This window comes from Pseudopodoces humilis, chromosome 4, assembly GCF_049639895.1.
Source record: "Pseudopodoces humilis isolate 2021_Gansu_Grassland_sample_001 chromosome 4, ASM4963989v1, whole genome shotgun sequence".
Taxonomy (NCBI): domain Eukaryota; kingdom Metazoa; phylum Chordata; class Aves; order Passeriformes; family Paridae; genus Pseudopodoces; species Pseudopodoces humilis.
The window spans coordinates 65,534,473-65,558,180 of record NC_142203.1 but is presented as its reverse complement, the minus strand read 5'-3'; the positions used below and the strand labels follow the sequence as shown (position 1 = coordinate 65,558,180).

The window sequence follows — 23,708 nt, the reverse complement described above, 5'->3', positions numbered from 1 at the left end:
CAGTTATTTCTCCAAATCTGAAAATAGAAATTTGTTTAGTCATCACATAGAGTACAGAATGTGGCTGAACACAACATTTTTATGCAAATATTGAAATTTAGTTAAATACATCAGGCAAGACTTTGGACAACATTTGTGTGAAGAGAACTGCACTAGGACGACAAGGGTAAACATATATGACATCCCTGGTATGAAACATAGCTTAGCAGAAGACAACTTCTGATACTTAAAGATGGTGTATTTTTGTCGCTGTGCCCAAGTTTGGTTAGCCCAGGCTAGCCCCTAGCATGGCAGCAGATGTGTGAGCCATCCCCAGAAAGCTGCGCAATCCGGGGTATGGCTGATGAGTTGTGTGCGTCAGGCTGGCACGCTCCACGGCTTTTGGCAGTAAAGAAAGTGCCGAGGACAGAGGTTAAGGATGGAGAGGAGCCTTTGGTGTGAATCCCAGAGAGCTTTATCCCCCAGGGGGATCAGGGACCAAAAAGCCCTGAGCATGGCTGTGCTCAGGATTTTGTACAACTCAAAATCAATGGGAGGGTACAAAAAATTAACCAATGGGGAATCCAAGAGGGAGGAGCAAGGGGGGTGGATTACAATGCAGGGACCAACAGGGCAGAGAGGACCAGTCACCTAGGCCAATGGGGCCTCAAGGGTAAGGAGATGGACAGGGAAGGGTCTAGAACAAAGGACAGAGTTTACCATTATGGACAAGGAAGGGTCTGGAATAAGGGGCAGGTCATATAGTGACAGGCAACCAGGAGCTTGGAGTGATTGGACAAGACAGGGATTGACATGGACCACTCTGGAAAATAGGGAAGGGTTTTGGGGTGTATGACACAGGAGAAAGGTGGGAAGGGCTTAGGAAGAAACCATTCCATTTTCGGGGGGAAAGGTATTCAGGAACAACCAATGATATAAACAATTAAACAATTAACAATAAAAAACACACCACCAGAATTTGGGTCTTGTTGGATGAGAACAGTGACAGCTGGCCCAATGTACATGGGCCTTCAAGAAGGCGAGAGGGGATTCTTGCCCACACATGTTCACCACAGATCAAAAACATTCCCTTCTCTAATTTTAAGGGGTGTAATTTTCTGTGGATGCCATTTTCACATGACTTATATGCTTACACCAATTGGTGGCATTATATTCTTTTTTGTTATGGGTAACTGAAGTGAACCTGTCTTTTTCATAGGGGGCGTTATACACAAACTGAACACAATAAAACACAGGGGTGGAGCCTAAAATTTCAAATCCTTGAGGTTCATCTTTGCCTAAGGATAGGGTTTTCTGCCAATCCTGCCATGAAGTAAGGGGGCTTGCTACGGGGACTTTTACTTTGTAAGCAGCAAATGAATGAGTAATGTGGTGGGGAGGTCTCAAATTATTAGTGTCTCTATGCAAAGTTTTCACATGATCAGGGAATTCTTCCGGTTTAAAAGGCATCCTCGCCAGGAAAGTTGACACGGGGTCATCTGCTGCTGCCATCAACAGGCGCAGATGGTCTTGGTTCAGTGCCTGGGCCAGGGTGATCCAGACATTCGTCCTTCGTTGAGGGACAATCCACGCTCATGAGGACTGGTACAGTAACACAAAACTCCAAAAGAGTTTCCATGACATGTCAGGGAACAGGTTGGTGTTTTTCTGGGGGAAACAAATACATTATTACTCCAAACACTGAAACAGAAACATAAAAGAGTCAAGTAGGGGATCGGGTTCTCCTTTTCCTGGGCGCTGGCCACAGCCATGTCTTTGATTGACTCGACTGATCGTAACAACGGCTTTGGAATATAGGGCTTAACCCACTTCTGGGGGACCCACCTTAACCTGGAGGGCATGGATACGCAGGCATACCCATGTCTCCATGTCACTAATTCATGTGGGCCCTTGATGTCCCTTTGCTGTTTCCGGATTCTTTACCAGTACTGGGGGACATTCTCTTTGCTCTTGCTGACTGTTCTTGCTGAAGTGCCTGACAACACGTGGATTAAATTCTCAAATGAGCAAGTAAGGAAATTTAGGGTGAACAATGCATTGAAGAGCCTTACTTGAGGTGTATCTGTGGTAGTATTGCCCTGCTGCTGCCCCAGGACTCACTTGAGCAATTGATGGGCTTGCTCAATGACAGCTTGGCCTGTGGGGGAGTAAGGGATGCCTGTTTTATGATTCACTCCCCATTGCTGCAGAAATTCCCTGGAGGCCTTGGAGGCATATGTAGGACCATTGTCTGTTTTAATTTCCTTAGGGATCCCCAGCAGGGAGAAGGCCTGCATCGGGTGTTTCTGTGGATCAATGGCCTTCTCCCCCATATGGTCAGAGGCATAGACTGCTCCAGAGAAAGTGTCTTCTGACACATGGATCTACTTCAGCCTGCCAAACTGTGGGATGTGTGTCACGTCTGTCTGTCACACCTCACAGCTGTTAAGGCCTCGATGGTTTACCCCTGAACCTAACAATGGAACAGCATGCCTTTGACAGCTGGGACATGTAGCCACTATGGTCTTGGCCTGGTCCCGCCTCAGATGGAATTTGCGTACCAGGCCAAGCATGATTTGATGAAATTGCTGATGGCTCAACTTGGCCTGCTGGAGGATGTTTGGCAGGCTGGCCATCTTGACCGGGCCAGCCAGGGCATCTGCTCTTTTATTACCTTCTACGATGAATCCTGGCAAATCAGTGTGTGACCTCACATGCATTACATAGAAAGGCTGCTCTCGGTGGGAGACAAGATGGACTAATTTTGAGATCAGCCTAAAGAGGCTGGGATTTGAGACCTTCTTCAAAACAGCATTTTCCACTTTAGACACTACCTACCCCTGCCACATAAGTCGAATCCATGACTAGGTTGAATGGCTCAGAAAACCTCTTGAAGGCCCTGGCAACTGTGGCCAACTCAGCAATTTGAGGGGAGCCCTCAATTTCCTCAACATCCATCTCCCACTGCCGAGTTTGAGGATCCCTCCAAGTTATTACTGACTTGTGAGATGCTCTGGACGCGTCAGTAAACACTGTCAGACCAGTGTCAAGTTTGATGAATAGCCAGTCTGGTGAACTAAAGACTGTCCCTTTATTTGGAATGGAGAGAAGAACAACAGACTCTCTGATGGAGTTGAACTGGAGAAGTTTCTCTCCCGGTTTATTACCTCAGCTCATTTTTATAGACCGATACGTGAAAGTACAGAAAAGTAAAACTCTTATTGGCTAGTAAATTAACACATCACCATCACTGGTCAGTGGGGTTCACCGCCTCTTGACTTTCTTTTGCAAGAAAACAAGGAACTGACAAACAGCACCTGCAAGGCAGCTTTCTGTCTCTGAGGATTAATTCCTCCCTATGAATTCCCAGGCCACTTTCCCAGGCAAGACTGAGAAAGCTATGCGGCCTGCAATTTCCACAGGCACTGTGCTCCCTATTTCAGAGTTAGCATCCACAAAAGACGATTGATTCAGGGAGCTTGAGCCTGAAAGGTTCATGTACTTTATGTGTGACTACCTGACCCAATGACAACGGTGGGCCCCTGCCACGGCGGTGGTCAATGGCAGAGGTGCTGCGACTATCCTGAAGAAGCCGTCCAAAAGGACTGCTCAGGAGCACTGGCACATCCTCTGCCTGGCAAGTGGTCTCTGCTCAGCGGTGATCAGCAGGCGATGCAGGAAGAGAGACTCGAGCTCTGTATGGTTTTCCACTGAGCAGTAGCCTTTATTGAAGCAGGGCTCTCAGTGAAGGGAGCCAGTGACAGCAGCTCCTCAAACTGGGGAAAACCCAGGGTATATATAGGGAATGAGAGGGGAGGGGGAAACTTGGATACATGTATCAGGGTGGATTCATAGGGAGGGAAACCAATGGGGTGCAACATATGAACATAACTCAAATATCTCTGGGAGTGACACTTTTCTCTCTCTGAGAGCAAAGTGCCTCGCCTAGGGAGAATCCCTCCAAGGAAGAGCCAGGATCTCTGAATTGGCCAGTTCTCCGGCCTCCACAGGCCCCCATAGTCTCTTTCCATAGCTGTTGTTAAAGCCTCTTTCCCTCTGTGACTTGTCCCATTTGTTTACACACATGGGCCAGGGTCATGCTCCTCCCTTAGTTTCTGGAAACCCGCCTTGAAATCCCCTTTTCTCCCCCTCCCTCTTTATTTAAGGTTGGTCCCCCCTTTTTTGTTTTGTGGATAAAACCTCCAGATGTGCCCGGTTTGTCGACATTTGAAACATGTGGGTCTCCTTGGCGCTGCAAGCATGGGTGGTAATGCTGCCATTGCATAATGGAGCCACGACTTTCCCTCTGAACCCATGCGGTGGTAGATGATGTTCTTCCATGAGAACAGCCTTTTTGGCACAGGTCTCAATGATGAGGTCTAGAGTTGGTGGTGGCTGCACCAGCAGGCCCAAGATGATCCTTTTACAGGTCTCATTGGCGTTCCTCTGTGTCATCTCTAGGATCACCTTGGCCTGCAGATCTCTGTCCTCAATTTGGCTCTCCATGGCTGCTCGCAATCAATCTATAAACTTTAGGAATGGCTCAGAGGGGAGCTGGTTAATATCGAAGTAACTCTCCATTACTTCCTCCACTGGCAGGATCTTAAATGCCTTTTCTGCAGTTCCCTACCTTGGCTAGGTAGAAGAGTGGGTGGGTGCAGGACACCAAAAGAATAAGATTCTCTAGACCACCTGGGAAGGTAATCGGAGAAATCTCAATCTCTAGGGGTGCATGATTAATATCCCCAATAGCAACATACTTACAGTTTAAATCTAGAGTAGTCAAAGGTCCATCCAGAGGGTCCACTACAACTACTGTCCAGTTCTGGGAATAGAGTGTCCTTGGCTGTATGTAACTGCAGTGTTCAGTGAGGTCGCCAAGATTTTGGAGGGTCCTGAGCTCCTCCCTTGCCTGTGACACCTGTCCCGTTTTTGTCTACACATGGGACAGGCTTGGGCTGCCCTCCTAGTTTTTATTTATTTATACCATCTCCCACCAAGGTGTTCAGTGAGGGAGTCCTCCCTCCCATGTTTCTGTGGGCCACAGGGCAAGGGTTGGGAGCTGGACATTCCCTTGCCATGTGGCCAAATTGCCCACAATGAAAACACGGGATGGTACAGCACTGGTGTGCCTGCTGCAGATGCTGGGCGACTGCAGCAACCGTCTTCTTTAGTGGTGCCAACATGGATCTCAGGGCCTCTGATGGACACCTTCCTGGTACATGCCTCCTCTAGGGTTCGAGGCAGGTCCAGGGGCCGAGGATTACTCAGTGGCAGGCTTCGTTTGTGTTGTTCTTGGCAGCTTCAGGGAGTATTTAATCCTGAAGCGATTTGCTTTCTACCTGCCTTTCCACTTGTGCTCACAGCCAGTCTACAAAATCTAGGAAGGCATCATTGGGCATTTGTTTAATATTCAGATAATTGGCATGGGGATCCTTAAGAAAAAGTAAGTTAAAAGCTTTCTCAGCGGCCTCTTTGATTTTATCTAGAACAGGCCTGGGTATTCCCCAGGTTTGCTCCCCAGGCTGAGCCCAATCACCCTCACTGCATAAATGATCTATCATAAAGATGTTCTCATCTGTGTCAGCTGCAGTCTCTTCACAGTGCAAGAGCTCAGAAAACATGGTCCTTAATGATCTCTTCCACGATTGTTTACACAGCATAAATTCTGCTGGAGAAGGAAGGCAGGCAAATAAATCTTTTAGATAGCAGGGACCAGGTCATTGGAGAAGGCTGCCTTCAAGAGGCCCTTAAAACACTCACTTCTGCTACCGAACTCCTTCGTGAACCTTGCACAACTCTTTTGTATTTTGGTAGGAGAAGGGCTCCCAGTCACGGATCTGACCTCCCCTACCCTTGTAAACAACAGGCGCGGCAAGCGGAAGGGCCTCCCATTCTGGGTTCCAGTCCCTCAGCCTGTCATGCCTGTCATGCAGTTCCCAAGGCGTGGGAAGGGCATGGGAAGTGGAAGACAGGAAGGGGTGTGTCTCACAAGGACCGCATGACTGGGAGGAGTTATGGGAGGAACAGCAAGGAGGGGTCCACCCCATAGGTGGAGCATTCATGGGAAACAACATGGAGGAGGATTCGTCCTCTGAGGGAAATGGAAGAGGAGGATCAGGGGACCGGAAAGGGTTGGGGGGTAGGGAAAGAAAAGGATTCTGGGAAGGACAAACACAAGGTAAGGGTCTGGCCATATGGTCCCTGCCATCTTGTGCCCTCTGGGGGCCATTTTGGGGGACATGGGGAGCACACAGAGCACAGGGAGAACAAAGGGTCTGGGGACAACTGGGGAGCACTTCAAAACGAACTGTTTTGGGGGGTCTCAGCTGGGGTGCAAGGGGTGTGGGTAAGGTCCCTGGCAGCTTGCGCAGGGCTACCAGGGTCGGGTTGCTGAGGGAGACGTGCGGAGCCAGGGAGACATAGGCTTTTGCAGCTGCCCTGCATATTACAGGTTGCTCCACATGTCTCTCCCAGTATAGGGACAGAGGGAGGAGGTGGACTGGTTAGGAAAACTGGGGATGAACTGTGTGGCTGTTCCTCCACTTCCTTTTTCTCTATTAGTGCAGATCAAATTAAAATGAAAAGTGGGATCAACTTAAAAGCTGTTTAGTCCTCCTGATTTGCCAACACAGTCAATTTAACACCCACTACATTCCAAAATGCAACAAAACTAATGTTTTCTGGGGACACCTGAGGGTAATGAAGGAACAACCACTGAACTAAAAGTCTAACCAACCCCTGCGAAAACCTCTTCCCCCCACCCTCAAGGACTCCCACAACTTGGAGGTAAATTCCCCTTTGCTGAGCTGACAAACGTGCACCCATTTTATAAGCCACCTATGTTATGTAAGTCAGCTCAGCTTAAGGTACTGCTGCCCACAGCAAAAGGGAAACACAGTAACTAAAGGTAAGGGTCCAGGAGCTTACACGCAAAGAGACACTAATCCACAGCCAACTGGGCTCTCAAACCCCCTGTGGCTTTTAGGCTCCTGTGCCTCCCCAGAGGCAAAACATCCCTCCCTGCATACCTGTCCCCTCGCTGAGGAGACTCATCACAAAGCTCCACTGGACAGGGCGTGCTGCAGATGACGTCCTCTATTTGGAGGTGATCCCTGGTGCATTGAGGGTTGCTGCCTCCATCCATGGGAGCACCGCTGGACAAAATCCAGCCTGCCACTGCCAGGGTAGCTGACAACCAAAGAATTTAACTGCAGTCCACAGAATGGCCACACAATTCCTCCGTGAGGTCTCAGAGCTGCAGAAATCCACAGAGAGGCCCCATATTGGGCTCCTGTTGACACAGCACCAGAGTCCTGGCTAGCTCGGGTATAGACTGCAGCAGCGTGCCAAGAGTAGGGTATGGCCTGGGATGTTGATGATTCACAAGGCCGAACTTTTGGAGCAGCATGCAGCCACATGTGCTCTACAGTGCTCTGTGCCCAAGCAGAGGTAGAAGGGAAGAGGAAGGCTCTTGATATAAAGTTCCCAGTGAAGATTTTTTTAAGGGCAGAGGGGGAAAGGTTCCACACTGGAAGGGTTCAGGAATCAAAGAGCCCCAAGCACCCCTGTGCATGGGTTTTTATACCAGGAGGTTTCAGGGGGTACCCAACCTGATTTTATAAACAATCAACCAATAGAGAAAGCAAGGGGAGGAGCGAGAGGAGGGGATTACAATTCAGGAACCAATAGGGAAAAGGGGAGGAGAGGACAAGTCAAGTGGGCCAATGGGGGCCTTGAGGATTAGGGGATTTCCAAAGGGGTGGTACAATCATGGATTGGCCCAACTGGGGATTGACAGGGAAGGGTCCAGAAAAAGGGTGAAAGTTTACAATGATGGATAGGGAAGGCACTGGAACAAGGGTTTGGTTTACGTGATGGGCAGCATAGGGGAGGATACAACTTAGGGGCATGTAGTCATTTACATTTGCCAATTTAATTTCCCAGCCAACACCCCAAAAAATATGGTGGCTTTAAAGCACTAGCTAAAAAATCACCAGAAAACGTACTTATTTCTTGCTGTGAGATATGGATTAGGAAAAGGGCAAAACAGGTTTAAAACGTAAAAGGAATAAAGTTTATTAGCAAAACTAGAAGAATAAGAAACCAGAATAAAAGCCCCAGAAACCCTTCTTCCCCACCATCCAACCATTCCCTTGCCTAACTGACAACAGGGACAAAACCTGGTGGTTAAAACAGTACCAACTATACAATAGTCATTTCATCAGTCTTTGTAAAGGAGGAGATGTCTTTTGTTATTCCATGGAGAGTTCTCCACAAGAAAACAGTTTTCTCATGGATTTTCATTCCCCTGATGCCAGTCACCTGGAAAACTCTGCCATCAGGCCCTCCTCCCATTTCACACCACTCTGGGGTGTGTTCATGGGCCATGAACTCAAGGGGTGTCATTTTAAGGATGAGTTATTCAAAGGCAAAGGTTCTCTTCATCTGTCACTGTGATCATCTCTGGGAACAGAAGTTTTCTTTTTTCTTCAGGGCTAAGTGTCCCCATCAACTCTCACATCTCTTTCTGTGTTCCAGCATCTGATGAAATCACAAGTACTCCACTGTCTGCTCAGATCTACACTTTGAAATACTTCATTCCTCCCAAAAATAATCTTTCATGAATTAAAGGAGTTTTTCAGAACATGATTGTTCATCTCCATAGCCTTAACAAAATAATAGTTCAGCTTATTAAAGCATCTCCTCATTCTCTTCCCATTTGAAGCTTGATTCCTTCCTTCACTAACTTTGATGGTTTATGTTGTCTCTCTACATGTTGATCACTTTTGCTTTATTCTTTCTGGAGAAAGGATTAATTTGCAAGTCTCATCTGGGTAGTGGAAGGGTTAAAATCTTGCCCAGCTCTTGTGGATGCTGATATGATCTCTGCCAGGGCAGCGGCTGGGGCTGTTTGTGATGGAAGAATTTTTGCTGGCTGTGCTGGGGGAGTGTGGCCAGCATCTCAGCAGCCAGGCCAGCACTCGGAGGCAGCACGCTGCGAGCCAATGGCTTCCCTCCCCCTACTCGGCAGTCTCTGGTGAAACCCAGCAGCAGCAGAAATTCCAGCCGAGCCAGGAACCGGTCTGGCCTGGCAGAGCTGCTGTACAGGGCTCAGTGAGCTCCCCGAGGGGGCTCAGCCCTTCTGGGAAAGGGTTCCTGCCACTTCACAGTCTCCATCCTCCTGCCCACTCAGCCCCCTCGCCCCAGGCTGGACTAGGCCATGGGGGGAGCGGGGCCAGAGTTCTGTTACCTTCCACAGCCAGAAACAGAGACAGAAACTCCTGGGCTTAGGTTTAAAAGGTGGTATTCACAGGGTTGATCTCACTTCTCTATGGTGAACAACAGTCAGTTCTCAGAAATGGCCAGCTATTGGCCAGGTCTCAAGCAGAGAAAAAAAACTCCCATCAGCCTCTCTCTCAAAGCCTTCACTTCCGTGTTTTTTTACTTTTTTTCTTAAATACCAAAATACCAACATAGGGCAAAACCAACAGAGTACAATAAAAAACATACAAGCATTTTAACTCTCAATGGAATAAAATAAACACACTACAATATTTCATAGTAAATGCGCTGTAGAGCACTCAGCATGTGAGAAGCAGGATTGATGTCCTCATTCTCCAACACTTTTCATTCCCCTTGTTTGAACAAAGATCTTTTGATGGTGGTCTCATGTCCTTGAGAAGCACTGGGAGGAGCAGAGTGGAGCAGTAGAACCATGATGGGCCCATAACCTAGAGGCTGAAAACTCTCTTCTAATGGATTTTTTTGTCTACTGTAGAGTACAAAACCTAGCAATCCCCAGGAGCAAGAAATTGGGCAAGGGAGACAAGGGACCAGCATGGCAGATTAGGGAACTGCTGGTCAGATTAAAGGGAAAGAAATGCAAGATAATGAAAACTAGGATAGGAAACCTGGGAAGAGTATAGGGAATAGAGAAAGACTAGTTATGTAGGGATAGGGTGAGGAAGGCCAAGAAGCTGGAACTGAACCTGGCAAGGGACATATGGAATAACAGGAAGGCCTTCTACAGGTATGTGAACTAGAAAATGAAGGTCGGAGAAGGTGTAACCCCCCTGAAAAACAGTGATGGAAAACTGCTAACAGAAGAAGGCTGATACTCAACATTTTTGCCTGTCTTCAATGGAAACCTCTCTTCCTACACCTCTTGAGTTGATGGACAGCAGGATGGACACTGGGGGAGCAAAGTGCTACCTGCTGCAAGGGAAGATCAGGATCACAATGACCTAAGGAACCTGAATTTATGTAAGTCTACAGGATGTGGTGAGATGCATCTTAGAGTCCTGTGGGCATTATCTGATGTAGTTCCCAAGCCACTCTCCATAACTGAAAAGTCACGGCAGTCAAGTGTAATCTCAGGTAACTGAAGAAAATGTATCCAATCTTTAGAAAGAGAATAAAGAAAACCCTGGGAGCTACTGACCTGTCAGCCTCCCCTCTTGCCTGGGAAGATCATGGAACAGGTTCTCCTAGAAACTGTGCTGAGGCAGCTGGGGGAGAGAGAAATTATTTGGGACAACCTGCACAGCTTCACCAAAGGTAAATCATGCCTAATCAACCCGGTATGACTCCAACAGTGGACACATGAAGGGCTACAGCTGGCATTTGTCTGGACTTCTGCAAAGCCTTTCAGATGGTCCCCTGCACATCCTTCTCTCTAAATTCGAAAGACATGCATGTGTTTGATGCATGATCTGTTCAGTGAGTAAGGAATTGCTTTGATGGTCACATCCAGAAGACAGTGGTCAACTGACAGACATTAGTGACATGGTGTCCTTCAGGGATCCCAGGTACCTGTTATTTAATATCTTAATGACAAAAGAATTGAATGCACCATCAGCAAGTCTGCAGATGAGGAGTGAGCCCATGGGAACATCATGAGGTTTGACAAGGCCAAGTGCTGGTGCTGCACCTGGGTGAGAGCAGCCCCCGGTATCAGCACAGGCTGGGCATGAACAGACCCAGAGCAGCCCTGCCCAGAAGGACCTGGGGGTGCTGTGGGTGAGAGGCTGGACATGGCCCAGCCATGGCACTCACAGCCCAGAGAGCCAAACATGTCCTGGGCTGCATCCAGAGCCCTGTGGGCAGCAGGGGAGGGAGGGAGGGGATTCTAAGTGTGTATATAATTTGGTGTTTGTGTGCATGTAATAAAAATACTTTTTGACATCTTTATTTTATTTTATTTTAACAGATACAACATATTGAGTAGGGGAAATAATTTGCTTTTCCCCTTTATTTAAAACAAAGAAAAAGAAAAAAGAAAATATTTTTGAAATAGTCTTTATATCCCCAAGGCAAAGATCACACAATGTATTTTATTTCAACAGTATAAAAAAAAGCTTTGTTGTTAAAAAAACCTAGCAGTAGTAAAAGTGAAAGAAATTCCATTTGTCACATTAACATTCTACAATTTGTAGATACTTCTAGAATAGCACGAATACAGGCCACACATTTGATAACCGTGGCAGGAGAAAACTCTCTCAGGATTTTTTTTCTGAGGATTTGTTTGTTCACAATTCAGTGCCAACATCTGAACTTTTATTTCAGTTTGTATTACCTGCACTAATGATTCTGTTCTTGTATTAGCCAATCAGTGAAGCCGTTCTAACTTGGCCTGGAGAGATTTAAAATTCCCAATAGTAGTCTGCACCATTAGTGTGGGGCTCATAGACTGAAGTTCAACCAGGTAGCAACTAACAGCATCCAAGCAAACATTTGTGAATCGCCGTCTGCAAAGAGAACACAGAATAACAATAAGCTCCTTTTTAATCCCGTATCATAGAATTCATCTGAACTAGAAGATGGACATTCTTTGAGTTGCAATGGAATAGCATATCAGTAAGACACCTGTCAGCTACTTTTAAATATTTAACTATTCATTAAGAGAAATTTAGTTTTGAAACCTAATGCCTGTGACTAAGGCATAATGGGAAAATAAATGACCCCTTACTATTTATCTGATATTAAATATAAACTATAAAAGCGTGGTACAGTTTATAGCAATGTGAAATATTTAGATACTACTTTAGATGTTATTATGGTAAATGTGTTAGTTATTAATTTAGCTAGCAGTTTAAATGTCTTAAATTATAATCAAATCTCAATTTATGTATTATCTAAGTAGGTATTAAAATTGGACAACATTCACTAAAGTTCTAACAGAGTATTTAAATCAGCCAATCATGAAGACCAATAAAGATAGATAAAAGACAGAAGTAAACTGTATGTGAACAGGGAATATATATGTGCATATTTTTCAAAAGAAACAGAAACATCTATGTTTAGAGGAGTCATCAAGACTGCCTAGTTCTGCTTTTTGAGACAAGATAGCTCTGACTGAAGTTTGTATAGTCTATTCAAACAAAAATTGTCAAAGCTAGAGATGATATGCAGGCAACTTTTCCAAGTACATAGCTATCTTTTTTCGCTAGAAACTTTTCCTATTATTACACCTAAATTTCTTCCTGATGTGAATTAAGCTGTGTTTTAGTCTTGGAGACTGATTCATCATCAACTTCTTATAAACAATTGAGAAGACCAATCCCAAAGTTTGGTCTTCTCTCTGGAGTAACTCACAGCTTCTAGAATATGTACATGAATCAGTTCACTGTTTCAATGACAAAATGCCCAATTCTTGTTTACCCTTACTTTCACACATTGTATCAGATTTGTCTGAACTAGCCCTTAAAGTATATTGCCAAAAATTTTAAGTTCCTCAGTTCCTCATGGATCTTCAGTGATGTGAAGAAAATTACCTTTGTGGAAGTAGTTTATAAGGGAGAATCCTACAAGTTTCTACCAAATGGTTTTGAATGACAAGTGTTAGGAATAAAATATTAAGTTCATGCAAAGGAAAAGAAGAAAAGCTTTGTAATTGCTGAAGTGAAATATTTTAGAATATTTTATGTTTCATTATTCATTAGGATATAGCTATCCTTTTACCTCATAGGTACTCTGCTTGGATCCTGTACATATCCTGATAATAATACATGAATACACTCTAAGAGGTGCAAAGGCTTTTTCATTCTACTCCAATATGGATCCTAAAAAAAAACCCAAACCCACAACATATTAAGTACACAAATATTAAGGAAACAAGACAAAAAAAAAAAGCAAGTTGTGTGTACAGGAATTGCCAGCTGTAGCACTTCTTTACTATATCAAAAAAGTTAGATAAATGTGAATTCTACTTTAATCTATATTTAAGCCTACATTTAAATGTTATTTTAAATTACATATGAGAATATACATAGATTTAACTCAATTTTTCATTACCACAGAAGTCAAATCTCTTTGTTTATTGCATTAATGGATCAGACAAGACATAGTAATACAACAAATTTTAATTATTACCAGGAAATAAATAAAATTAATATATCCAATATAGGCTGTTCTTTCTGCAACATAAGAATTTTAATCCTATTTCATCCTGAACTAGCACCACGTGAACTAAAAGAATTAACAAATTTCCTCATCATGCTCTGGGACTGAAATGAATAAAATCCACAGATTTTATTCACAGGGAGAAAATGCAGCTTTTAAAAAGCCTTTGAGTAAAGAAAGCAAAAATTTGAATGTATATTTTGTTATATCCTTCCTTATATTATTTCATTTTTCCCACTAAGGAGAGACTTTGATAATAGTTGAAAACAGAATTTTTATTTTGTGCTATTTTCCTTACCCGTGCTTTGAACAGCTGGTCATATACTTCAAGAAGCCTTAGCAATGGCACTCCAATTTCTTGCATGGTGTATGTTACAAAACCTACATCCCAGTTCAAAGTGCAGACTTGTTGCTCTAGAAACTGCACTAGAAAATCTGAAGGACATAAACGAGGGAATATTTAGATTCCAACTTGTTACTGGGGGTCTAGGAAACAAATGCATTTAAAAGTCATTTACTATCAGCAGTGTATGGCAGGAATTACTCATACTTTGTTATGGTTTTGCCATGCAACTATGCTGTTAAGAAAAAGTCACTAACTTTTGTTTCTACACAAAACACATACTATCACTACATTTGCTAGTATGTTCAGCGTAACTACTGAAGTTTGTTTAAGTGCCTGTAACAATTAACAGTGAATTGGTAAGCACTAAATGTTCATATTTAATGTTGTTGCACTATATTTTAGTATTATAAAAGAAGATTTACTGCTAAACAATATATTTGCCAGGTTTTTATATAATAGCACATGGTTAAAACATATGAGCATCAGAAAAGTAGAAATTCTAAAAACGATCCAGAAATCTCCCAAATTGTTTTCAGAATCTACCCTGATGGCAGATGGTTTATATAGAATTTCAAGATACAGCAGATAAATGTGTTTGCTTCAAATCTTAAACGTATAAATACACATTTTGTACTTTGTGCTTTGATTCAAACAAATCTTAGTACTTTCTAAAACAGTATCTGCACAGCTATCCAAAAGTAACTGCTGCTGCTGCCTAAACTTTATTTATTTCCCGTTTCTTTTGAGATTATAAAATGTGCAATGTTTCTTAGTTTAAAACTTTTAAAATTTTAAACTAAAAAAAACCTGAAACCCATCTATCAAGTATCTATGCTTATTTACTATGCAGGCTAACAACTTGCCTAAAGGAAAGTAGCGAGGTGTGCCAGCATAGATCTTTCCAAGCAATGCCAGCTTCAGACAAAGTGCTTGCATTCTGTCTGCAGGGCTTAGAGACACACTGTCGCTCAGCTCTGGAAATGAAAAGAAAACACTTAGAACTTCAGGAGAAGTTCCACATTTATACAGAATGACACTAAGGCATCTATATTTATAAATAATACATGAAAATCTTACACTCTTGTCAGCAAAAAATCAGCACATGGAAGTAAAACCTTTTCCAGTGTGTTTGCATGTACCTTTTAAATTTTTTTTGCTTCCATGAAGTTTGAAGATTGTCTTGGGGTGACTTTATGATACTGGTATCCCCAATCGTCTGGTTTATGTTATATATTAAGTTCTGCACCTTTAAGACCAGCTTTGAGAGCAAGAGAGGGGGTAGAAGAAGCGCGCAGTTTGTGTTAAGGAAAAACATCGCTCCCACACATCCCGCTCCTGGACTGTGGTGTCTGCAGCACGGACAGACAGCGGGACAGAGCTTCTCTCTGGCTTTTAGTTAGTTTTAGCTAGCTGAGGCAGAGGAGTTCCCTGGACCTTTTTTTTCCCTCCTTTTTTTCTCTTGGATCTGTGCAAGCCTGCTCTGGACTGAACACCCAGCCAAACCCCGGGAGCTCACGCCTGTGGCCCACCGGGGCCTGGGCCTCGGCACTTTCCAGCGCCGAAAGGACTGATAAGAACCTGAGCGAGCCGAGCTACACCACATGAAAAGGACTTTTCTTCCTAGACTGGTCATCCCATCGAACAGCAAGAGGTTTTATTATTTAATATTATTCTATTTCTGTTAAATAAACAGCTTTTTCCACTTCTCTCCAAGAAATTTTTTTTTCCTTTCCCGGACCAGTTGGTGGGGAGGGGGCATTTCCCTGGGGAAATCCCCATTTGGTTTTCCTCCCTAATTTGCCCTAAACTAGGACAAAGTTCCATGCAAATCTACTTATAAAACCACAAACCAACAAAACCACATTCCAGAGCCCCACAACAAACACGCTACCACACAGTTTTTCCCCTAGGTCTCTATCAATGTTGTTTGCACAACACTGGTGTGTTCACAAATGGTGAACTTGAGCCCAAGAACTAAGGGGAAAAAAAAAGAAGAAAAAAAAATAAAATCAGCAGGAACATATAGTGAATTACTAACTCATGGTAAAAGATGAGAGATCATCAGAACTCCTACTTGTAAAGACCTACCTTTTTCAATCACTTCTTGCCAGAGAGTTTGCACTAAGATAGGATCAGAATGACCTGCACAATGTATAATTGCAAGCTTACACTCCGAGAGCTTAAAAGGGTCAGCAAATTCTCCATACAGCTGAAAGAAAAATTACCAAGCCTTACATTAAAATGGATCAAATTAAAATAGGATCAAATTAAATTTTAAAAATCAGTTCTTCTTTGTTTTGTCTGATAGCCAGACTAATAAAGATGCAATTTAAGTAACTGTTGTCTATCACAAAATTTCTTTTTGCTACATTTAGTTTAATTTCTTAGCTACAATACTAAGTTTTATATGAATTTGAAATGAAAACTTACTTTTCCAACAACTTTTTCCATGAAGTACGAAATCTTAAAGACTTCATAATGAAACGTGTGAAAGACATTAAAATGCTAAAGACTGAAACACTATTGAAGTACAGAAAATGCCAGTCCAGGGTAACAGACGTTCTGAGACCAGGACTGATAAACTGCCTATTACTCTTCCTAATCAGCATAGAATCATTCTTTGAAAAACAGTTTTTCTCCCCAAATTTGATAAACTGGACTTCAACACAAGAAAATTTCAATCACCTTGGTTATATCCATCAGCTCAGCATCAAGCTGGGAGATTGCATCTTGTACTGAAGAATGGTGGGAATACTGCCGCTGTAATGTTTCTTGTATTTGAAGCTGGATCCTTGCAACCTTGTTGAAGAGAAAAATACAGTATTTCAAGACTGAATTTTATCAGAGTTTAAGAATACACCCAGAATACATTTATTTAAATGTACAAATGTTGCTGCCTTACACCTTTAAGTCTATTTTCAAATGCCTAACTTTGTCACGTGAGGAAGAAAGCACAGAAATCCATTTATACAGAACTGGTAATAAAACTTATGTGCCAATGAGACAAACTGAAATAATGCATTTACAGTGTAGCTTAGATTAATACTTTTTCTTACTTCCATTTTCTCTTCTAGTTCATGTAGGAATTCACCATCTGCAGCTAAAGAGGATATGGCAGTAGAACTTTTGGCACTCAAAATGGCACGTGCAATGTATTCAAGACGCTGCTGAAGAGAGATTTCTGTGCTGCAGAACAAATATTCATAATAAAATGAGTACTTAATATATTATTTCAGGTTAGTTATATTCCAGCTAGATTTTGGGAATTTCCAGATTTTACTAAATCATGCAGAATACGATCTAACCTCGTAACTCCATCTTTGCTGCAAGCTCAGTTCTAGTGTACTTTTCAATAAGAACTGGCCACTTAATATATTGTAATTACAGGAAATATGTTGCAAAGTAATGTATAATACAAAAAGAAACATTATCATTTATTTCCAGTAACTGCCTAGATTTCAAGCCAGCACATTTTTTATTTTTTAGAAAACCTACTTTTCTTAAAATACACAAAAGGTTTTGATTTTAGTTTGTTTTTCCCTAAACACCTCACTATATATACAACAGAACACACATAATCCATACCTATGTAGGTCAGCCAGCTTAGCCAAGACTCTGGCAGCATTACTAAAATTTCTGTTCTTTTCAAAGTATCTCCAGAGTAAATCCATATAGCGGACTTTGTTTTGGTCAATCTTGGTCATCCGCACCAGGTAGGGTTCCAAAAAGGGGGCAGTAACCTGCAGACATCAGAGAGATAACATACTCTTGCTCTTCCCTGTTTTTTAAAGCATTATTACCTCTCCAAGTTCTCTGTGTATAAACAAGCTCACCTGTAACAGCTTGTCCGCCAAGTCAGCTTGTATCAACCAATTGTAAAGTGCAATACTGAAGAGTTCATCTGTTGAACGCTGAGCCAGCTTTAGCATTTGTTCAAACTAAGGGAAGAAAAGGCCAGAGCAGCTACTAAAGAAGTGGTTACATTACTTTAAGCCCTGAATTGTCATACAACAATACTTAGGATCATGTTATTTACATGTCATCATTTCTACGGATGCTGTAGATACTGAGGCAAATTCATGACTAATCTTCACTTCACTGAACTACTCCATAATTTTATTAAAATAATAAATTCTAGACCCCTTCAAATCACTCTGTCCTCTAGAGTGCAGTCATGACTTTTTTGTGAGTTTCTTACATGGTGTCCAGCTTCTTCATTGCTTAACATGTTGGGGTCAGATGACAGCACTGGAGGACCCGGTTTTTTGGGTACACTGGGAGACTGAGGAGCAGCTTTACTTTGATTCACTAACTCTTGAAGGGTGTCAGTGATACACTTGTAGCTGTTCAATCTGTAAACAGAGCAAAAGAAAAGCCTCATAATTTTATTGCAACTGTCTATGAAATAGTCTTTTCAAGTGTGTTATTGTATGCCTTTGTAGACAGTTAATAACATTTAAAAAGGTCACAGATTATTATCAGCTGGTTGTCACAATCTAGTTTGTTCTCATTCAACTTCTTAAGTATTTCAGATTTAAATGCTGCCATATTAATCACAGTCAAGGAGCCTGGAAAAATTATTTATGTTGTGTCCCTTATAATAAAATGCTTGTTCATTATTATACTGCATTCCTTCCCTAAAAGAGCTACTTTTCCAGTCACTTGAAATTAAGCACCCCATATAATGATCATAAATTATCCTGAAAACTTGCCTTTCTTGAAAAGCCTGGAGTCCAACAACATCTTCTTCTGGTTCTCCATTTTTATAGAAATGAAGGCCAAGACCTTGGGGATCTTTCTTTTCAGCAGCTGTAAGAGACAGCTCTACTACTCCCTCATAGAACCGCACTAGGAAAAAAAATCAAAGCATGTTATCACTGTTCATTATTTTATTAAATTCACAACAAAATGGTGACATCCAACATTCTCATTTTAGCAAGCACGAAAATGCTACACTCTTCATTCTGGTCTATATCATATAAAGTCTACACCTGTTCCTACCCTGTGGCACTTATATGCAAGTATGAAGTTAAGATACTAAGTTACATAGAATGTCCGACACAATATACAATACTGCACAGAGGCTCATTTCTTACCTGTTATATAACTTAAATGTATATGTGACTGATATATTAGCATCTACTGCACTAGTTAGGATTCAGAACCATCTTTCAAACATTGTATTTCTTATAAAAGATACCTGAAACCCTCTGCTTACATAGAACCTAATAATTTTCCTAAAAATATTTTAACCACATATATGAAACAAATGGACACTGCAATATGAAGCAAGTGCATAGGATTATTATATTAATATAGAAATGGATTTCTTGGCTGGTTTGTGAAATCTAGCAAGGCTTTAAAAAAGAAAAGGCTGGCACATTTTAATTTTAAGAGCTACTAACCAGTTGTTTGTAGTAAAAAACTATAAAACTGAGTTGAAAGTTAGTATACAAAACAAAAAGAAAAGATAGCATGAAAGGATACCACGAAATTATTCAGCATGATCAGTGACTGGCTCTTACCCTGCCTGTACTGTGCACAAACATTCGCCAGGTCTACTTGATTGCTGATCTTCTGGTACTCTTTCAGTGACTCCCTCAGCATCTTCTCTTTTTCCATTTTGCTTTGAGCTTGTCGAGACCGCTGAAGAAGCTCATTTGCCTAAAACCAAATGCAAAATTGAAATTATTAACATAAGCACATCATGAACAGATCATGGATACTGTTAATGAGCTATTATTCCAAATTTCAAAGCTGAAACAGCAGAAAGACCACTCTCTCAAAAGCCCTCTCTGGTCACTAAGTTTCCAGCAGAAAGACTACAATAGTCTTTCTTAGAAGAGCTGAAGACTTATCCAACTGGTTTCCTATTCTCTCCTCACCAGTTACTTGTTTCAAATTTATTTGAAAAGCTTCAAAGACCTAAGTTCTTAAACACAATTGTCTGTCACCGATTCCAGTAAATTGTAGAATAGATTAAAATCAGGATATTATGCTGAGAAAAGATTGGAATAAGAAAACATTTTATCAACATAAAGAAGACAGAGTTAAAATTAGAGATCAAATTAGAGTTAGGAGACTATGAAAGTTACAAATGATTGCAAATGCTTCAAATATTTTTTGTGTAATGTTCAGCATTAATCAACTAAAAGACAAAAATATGCCTGCAACTTCATTATTTCTTCAGTTTCTGAAAGTACTTGAGCATAATAATGACTTACAAGCTGCCCAATGTACCTCATTTGAGCATGTTCTCAAGTTGTGTTTTGGTGCTGTAAAATCTGGAAATGCACTTACCTTTGAGCACACAGCATCATCAGTGCTATAAAGAAGAGGACAGATATCTTGCAAATGGGCAATGATTCCATCCACAGCCGCATTATCTCTGATATAACAGTTTATAAGAGATGCAATGAGTGCTCCAGTCAACTCTCTATCTCTAATTACCAAGTCTTTAAAAGCAGTAATCTTTAGCTGTTCTTGAAGCTCCTGAAGATGAGACAGAATTTTATTAGTTTACCAAATCTTTTACTTGACCCTGTTTAGAAATGTCTGAATGTTCCAGCAGCAAAATGAACAGTTTCTAATAATTAAAAACATAAAAAATTCCAATGACTACAATGTACAGCAAAGAAATACATTATTTAAAATACACACTTTATAGCATTTGTAGTAGTAGTATAGCATAGTAGTAGCAAGAGCTACTACTGAAGGCACTAGATCCCTGGATGCCTAAGGACAGTGAAAACTCTCTTAACAGACTTCCTCTGCCTTCTTAACTATGTGTCACCTCTGTTTCAGATCTCTCACAGTAAGAATGAAATCAGCACTTCCTTTTACTTCACAGGGCACTGTCAGAATGCATACCCTATGAGTCTGTCAAAGTTTTTAAAAATTGGAACAGTCTGACTACTGTCATAGATGAAAAAAATATCAGATTCAATAAAAACAGGAATTTGGAAAGTTTGAAGTCTGAACTCTTTATGTGTTTTAAAATTAAATTACATTAAGGATTTCTAATTTTTTAAAATTTATTACAAGTATTTTTGCACATAGCTGCCAGTAGTGTGTTTATATAGTGTCTCTAGATGACACTAACAGCATGATAATATGACTGCAAAAACTCTAGATCTACTGAAGACATAGGAAAACATTTTACTTGTTAAAACATTAGTTAGCTCCTTGTCCAACACTAATAAAAGTTGCCCAAAGCTCCCTAATGCAACAGTATGAAGAGCAACAGCTTCTGTGCCTGTGTAAGGTTTTAAAATTATTCTTTTTGTAAACAAAAAATACAACTTCTCAAATAATCCTATCAAGTTTTGGGACAAAATACCTAGTATTCAAATTAATAGCTTTTTTTCAAGGGTTGGCTGCCAATGTGACATTAGCAAAGAGTGCACAGCAGTAGCACCCATTTGTTTCTACAAGTTTGCTTCTTCACAAACCAGAAGCCTGAAAGAACTGGGATCATTTAGCCTGAAGGCTTAGAGGGCAGTATGTGGGATCTTACTAATATTTTTGCAAAGTGTAGAGAATGCACAGTCAGTTTTTTCTCAGTGGTAACCAATAACAGGACACAGCACAATGGTAAAAACTGAAGCAAAGGAAATCACATCTGAATAGAAATCTTTATTGCTCTAGAGGTGGTTCAACACTGGAACGGGTCGTTTAGAGACACTGTGCAATTTTCATCTTTATAGATATTAAAATCCTTACTGGACAAGGCAATCCTGACAGTCCTGGGCAATCTCCTCTAGCTGCCCCTGCTTTGAAAACCAATTAGATTATTCCCCCAGGGCACAAGGGGCAGATGATCTCCAGTGGTTCCTTCCAGCCTCAGCTGTTTTGTGGTATATTTCTACTTACAGAGAAGAGCAAAGACTTTATCACCCTATTGTTCTCAATCTTTCACCAAGACTAAGGCAAAGAGTGAATTCCACTTGGTTGGAAAATACTGGTCTATTCAGTACATTTTGCAGAATGTGCTTACAGTGAAAAACCAGTAATTTATAAAACAAGACTCAGTATTAACTAACAATAAAAGTAGAACAATTTATTGTTAGTGACACTTCCAATTGCATAGAATTGAGTGATTATGTCAATACTACATGTCAGTCTCTTAAACATTTGTGACCACATATAAAAAACTTATATGTGGTTTATTTCATATGTTCGTATGAGAAACATTCATATGTTTCTCAATTATTTTAAATTACATTCCTTTGGGAATACTTCGGTAGTGAAAGAAATGAAGGTGATTAGTACTAACAAATTAAAATTGTTTTATCCAGACCTTACCTTCTGAAGCTCACCTACAGCAACACTGAATTGGTGCTCACATAGCAACTTCCATAAAGCCAGTGCCTGGCAGGTTTTGCGAACAAGCTGCTGGATGCCTTGAAGTGAGGTCTTCTCAGTTAGCTGTGCCTCAGCTGAAAAACCACAGATTGTCAGCAAGTAATTCTTTCACATATTTCAAATAAGCATGTAAGTTTTTGAGGTTTTTCAGTAATCATCTCCTCAACTTTCAAAACTTTTTTTCTCTTCCATTGTTGATTAATGCTGTCTAGATCTCTCAGGAGAAAAATGCCATGCTAAAATTGCCCCAAAACAAACAAACCCTCTGTTAACATTTATTTCAAATTATGCAACAAAGGAATTGTAGTCTTTGAAAAACAAGTATGGTTTCCTGTGAATGCACTAGATTTACACATCAGTCTTAAATTTTTACCTTTTTTTCTCCCAAAAATAGCTATTATAAATGTATTTTTGATGAACAAAAAAAGGAATCAAAATAAACCCATACCTATTCTCTTTTGGTTTGATTACCTCTATTTACTTGCAGAGTAAACAATTACAATTACAGCTGCGGTCAATACTGTCTACACTATCTTTGAAGCAACAACTACTTAAAAAACTGCAACATTTCAATCTGGTAAAATGTATTATACAAACTGAAAGGATAATGTTTTCATACTTGAAACACAGGCAGAACATAATTGCAACAGTTTATGTTCATACTTTTGAGTGTTTACACTTCTCAAATGAAGTTAACAATAATTACATTGTGTCATTCAGCAATCCAAAAGGATTTATGAACTCAGCAAAGAATAAAAATAAAAAATAAAATTATGAAGTGTCTACCAAATCCTACATAATGTCTTACAGAAAAATTTTATATTTGCACTATTAAAAGCCCAGGATTATACCCACATGGACCACAAACATCCTCAATTCCGTATGTGCAGCATCAACACTTCCCAATTTGCCTGCAAGTGCTGGGCAAAAGCTGCACTGTAAGACAAGAATTCAAATGGGCTGTGTAACAGACTTTGTATTTCTAAACTAAACGAAGTTTTGTAGACATTTCAATGACTGTACCTTTGGAAACATGTACTAGAGTAGTTTTTTAATAGCTCATGCTCCCTTGTCTCATAAAATAACTGATTAATACATGCTATCTTATAAATATGAATGGTAGTGCAGCTAATAAGTACTGTAGTGAGGAGATTAAACAATCTTACCCATAATGGAGAACATTAGGAAGGAAAAAAAGGAGACAAGTGAAGTGTGCAAAAAAATGGCATGATGTTTAACATAAAATTTGTGTGTAAAAAAAGCCTTTTTATTCAGAGGATTTCACAAGAAAAGTGAGAAAGGCAACATCTGAATGCACCATTCCTTGACACTTCCTGTTCAAAAATAATTACATACCATGGTATTTCCTTTGGAGTTCTTGCTGGACTTGCTGAGAACTTCCACCATCAGGACGCATAAAACCCAGGAGCCTCTGTTGTAGATTCGCTGGTGTGCTGAAACTGCAATTTAAAAAAACCCAAAAAATGCCAATATGATTACAAATACTGAATCCCTTAAAGATGAATCTAACAAACATTTTTAGCATCTGAATGTTGAAGCTGGAGACCATACAAACACTTCAACTCAACAGAACACATACTGTAATTTTTCAAAA

The 23,708-nt window shown here is 40.9% G+C and overlaps 1 protein-coding gene across 1 annotated transcript in view; it reads right to left on the bottom strand.

Annotated features, from left to right (window-relative positions):
• Window positions 1-11,264: 11,264 nt before the first annotated feature.
• NUP155 (nucleoporin 155) overlaps window positions 11,265-23,708 on the bottom strand; it is a 30,336-nt gene continuing 17,892 nt past the window's right edge. The window contains exons 21-35 of the mRNA XM_014257015.2: window positions 23,450-23,553; window positions 22,034-22,167; window positions 20,030-20,221; window positions 19,255-19,393; window positions 18,442-18,577; window positions 17,928-18,081; window positions 17,563-17,667; window positions 17,315-17,469; window positions 16,786-16,915; window positions 16,415-16,528; window positions 15,818-15,938; window positions 14,593-14,703; window positions 13,682-13,818; window positions 12,943-13,043; window positions 11,265-11,729 (exon numbers count right to left, since the gene is read on the bottom strand). Coding sequence (XP_014112490.1) covers window positions 11,591-11,729; window positions 12,943-13,043; window positions 13,682-13,818; window positions 14,593-14,703; window positions 15,818-15,938; window positions 16,415-16,528; window positions 16,786-16,915; window positions 17,315-17,469; window positions 17,563-17,667; window positions 17,928-18,081; window positions 18,442-18,577; window positions 19,255-19,393; window positions 20,030-20,221; window positions 22,034-22,167; window positions 23,450-23,553 — 1,972 coding nt within the window. The 3' untranslated portion in view covers window positions 11,265-11,590. The remainder of the gene's footprint in view (window positions 11,730-12,942; window positions 13,044-13,681; window positions 13,819-14,592; window positions 14,704-15,817; window positions 15,939-16,414; window positions 16,529-16,785; window positions 16,916-17,314; window positions 17,470-17,562; window positions 17,668-17,927; window positions 18,082-18,441; window positions 18,578-19,254; window positions 19,394-20,029; window positions 20,222-22,033; window positions 22,168-23,449; window positions 23,554-23,708) is intronic.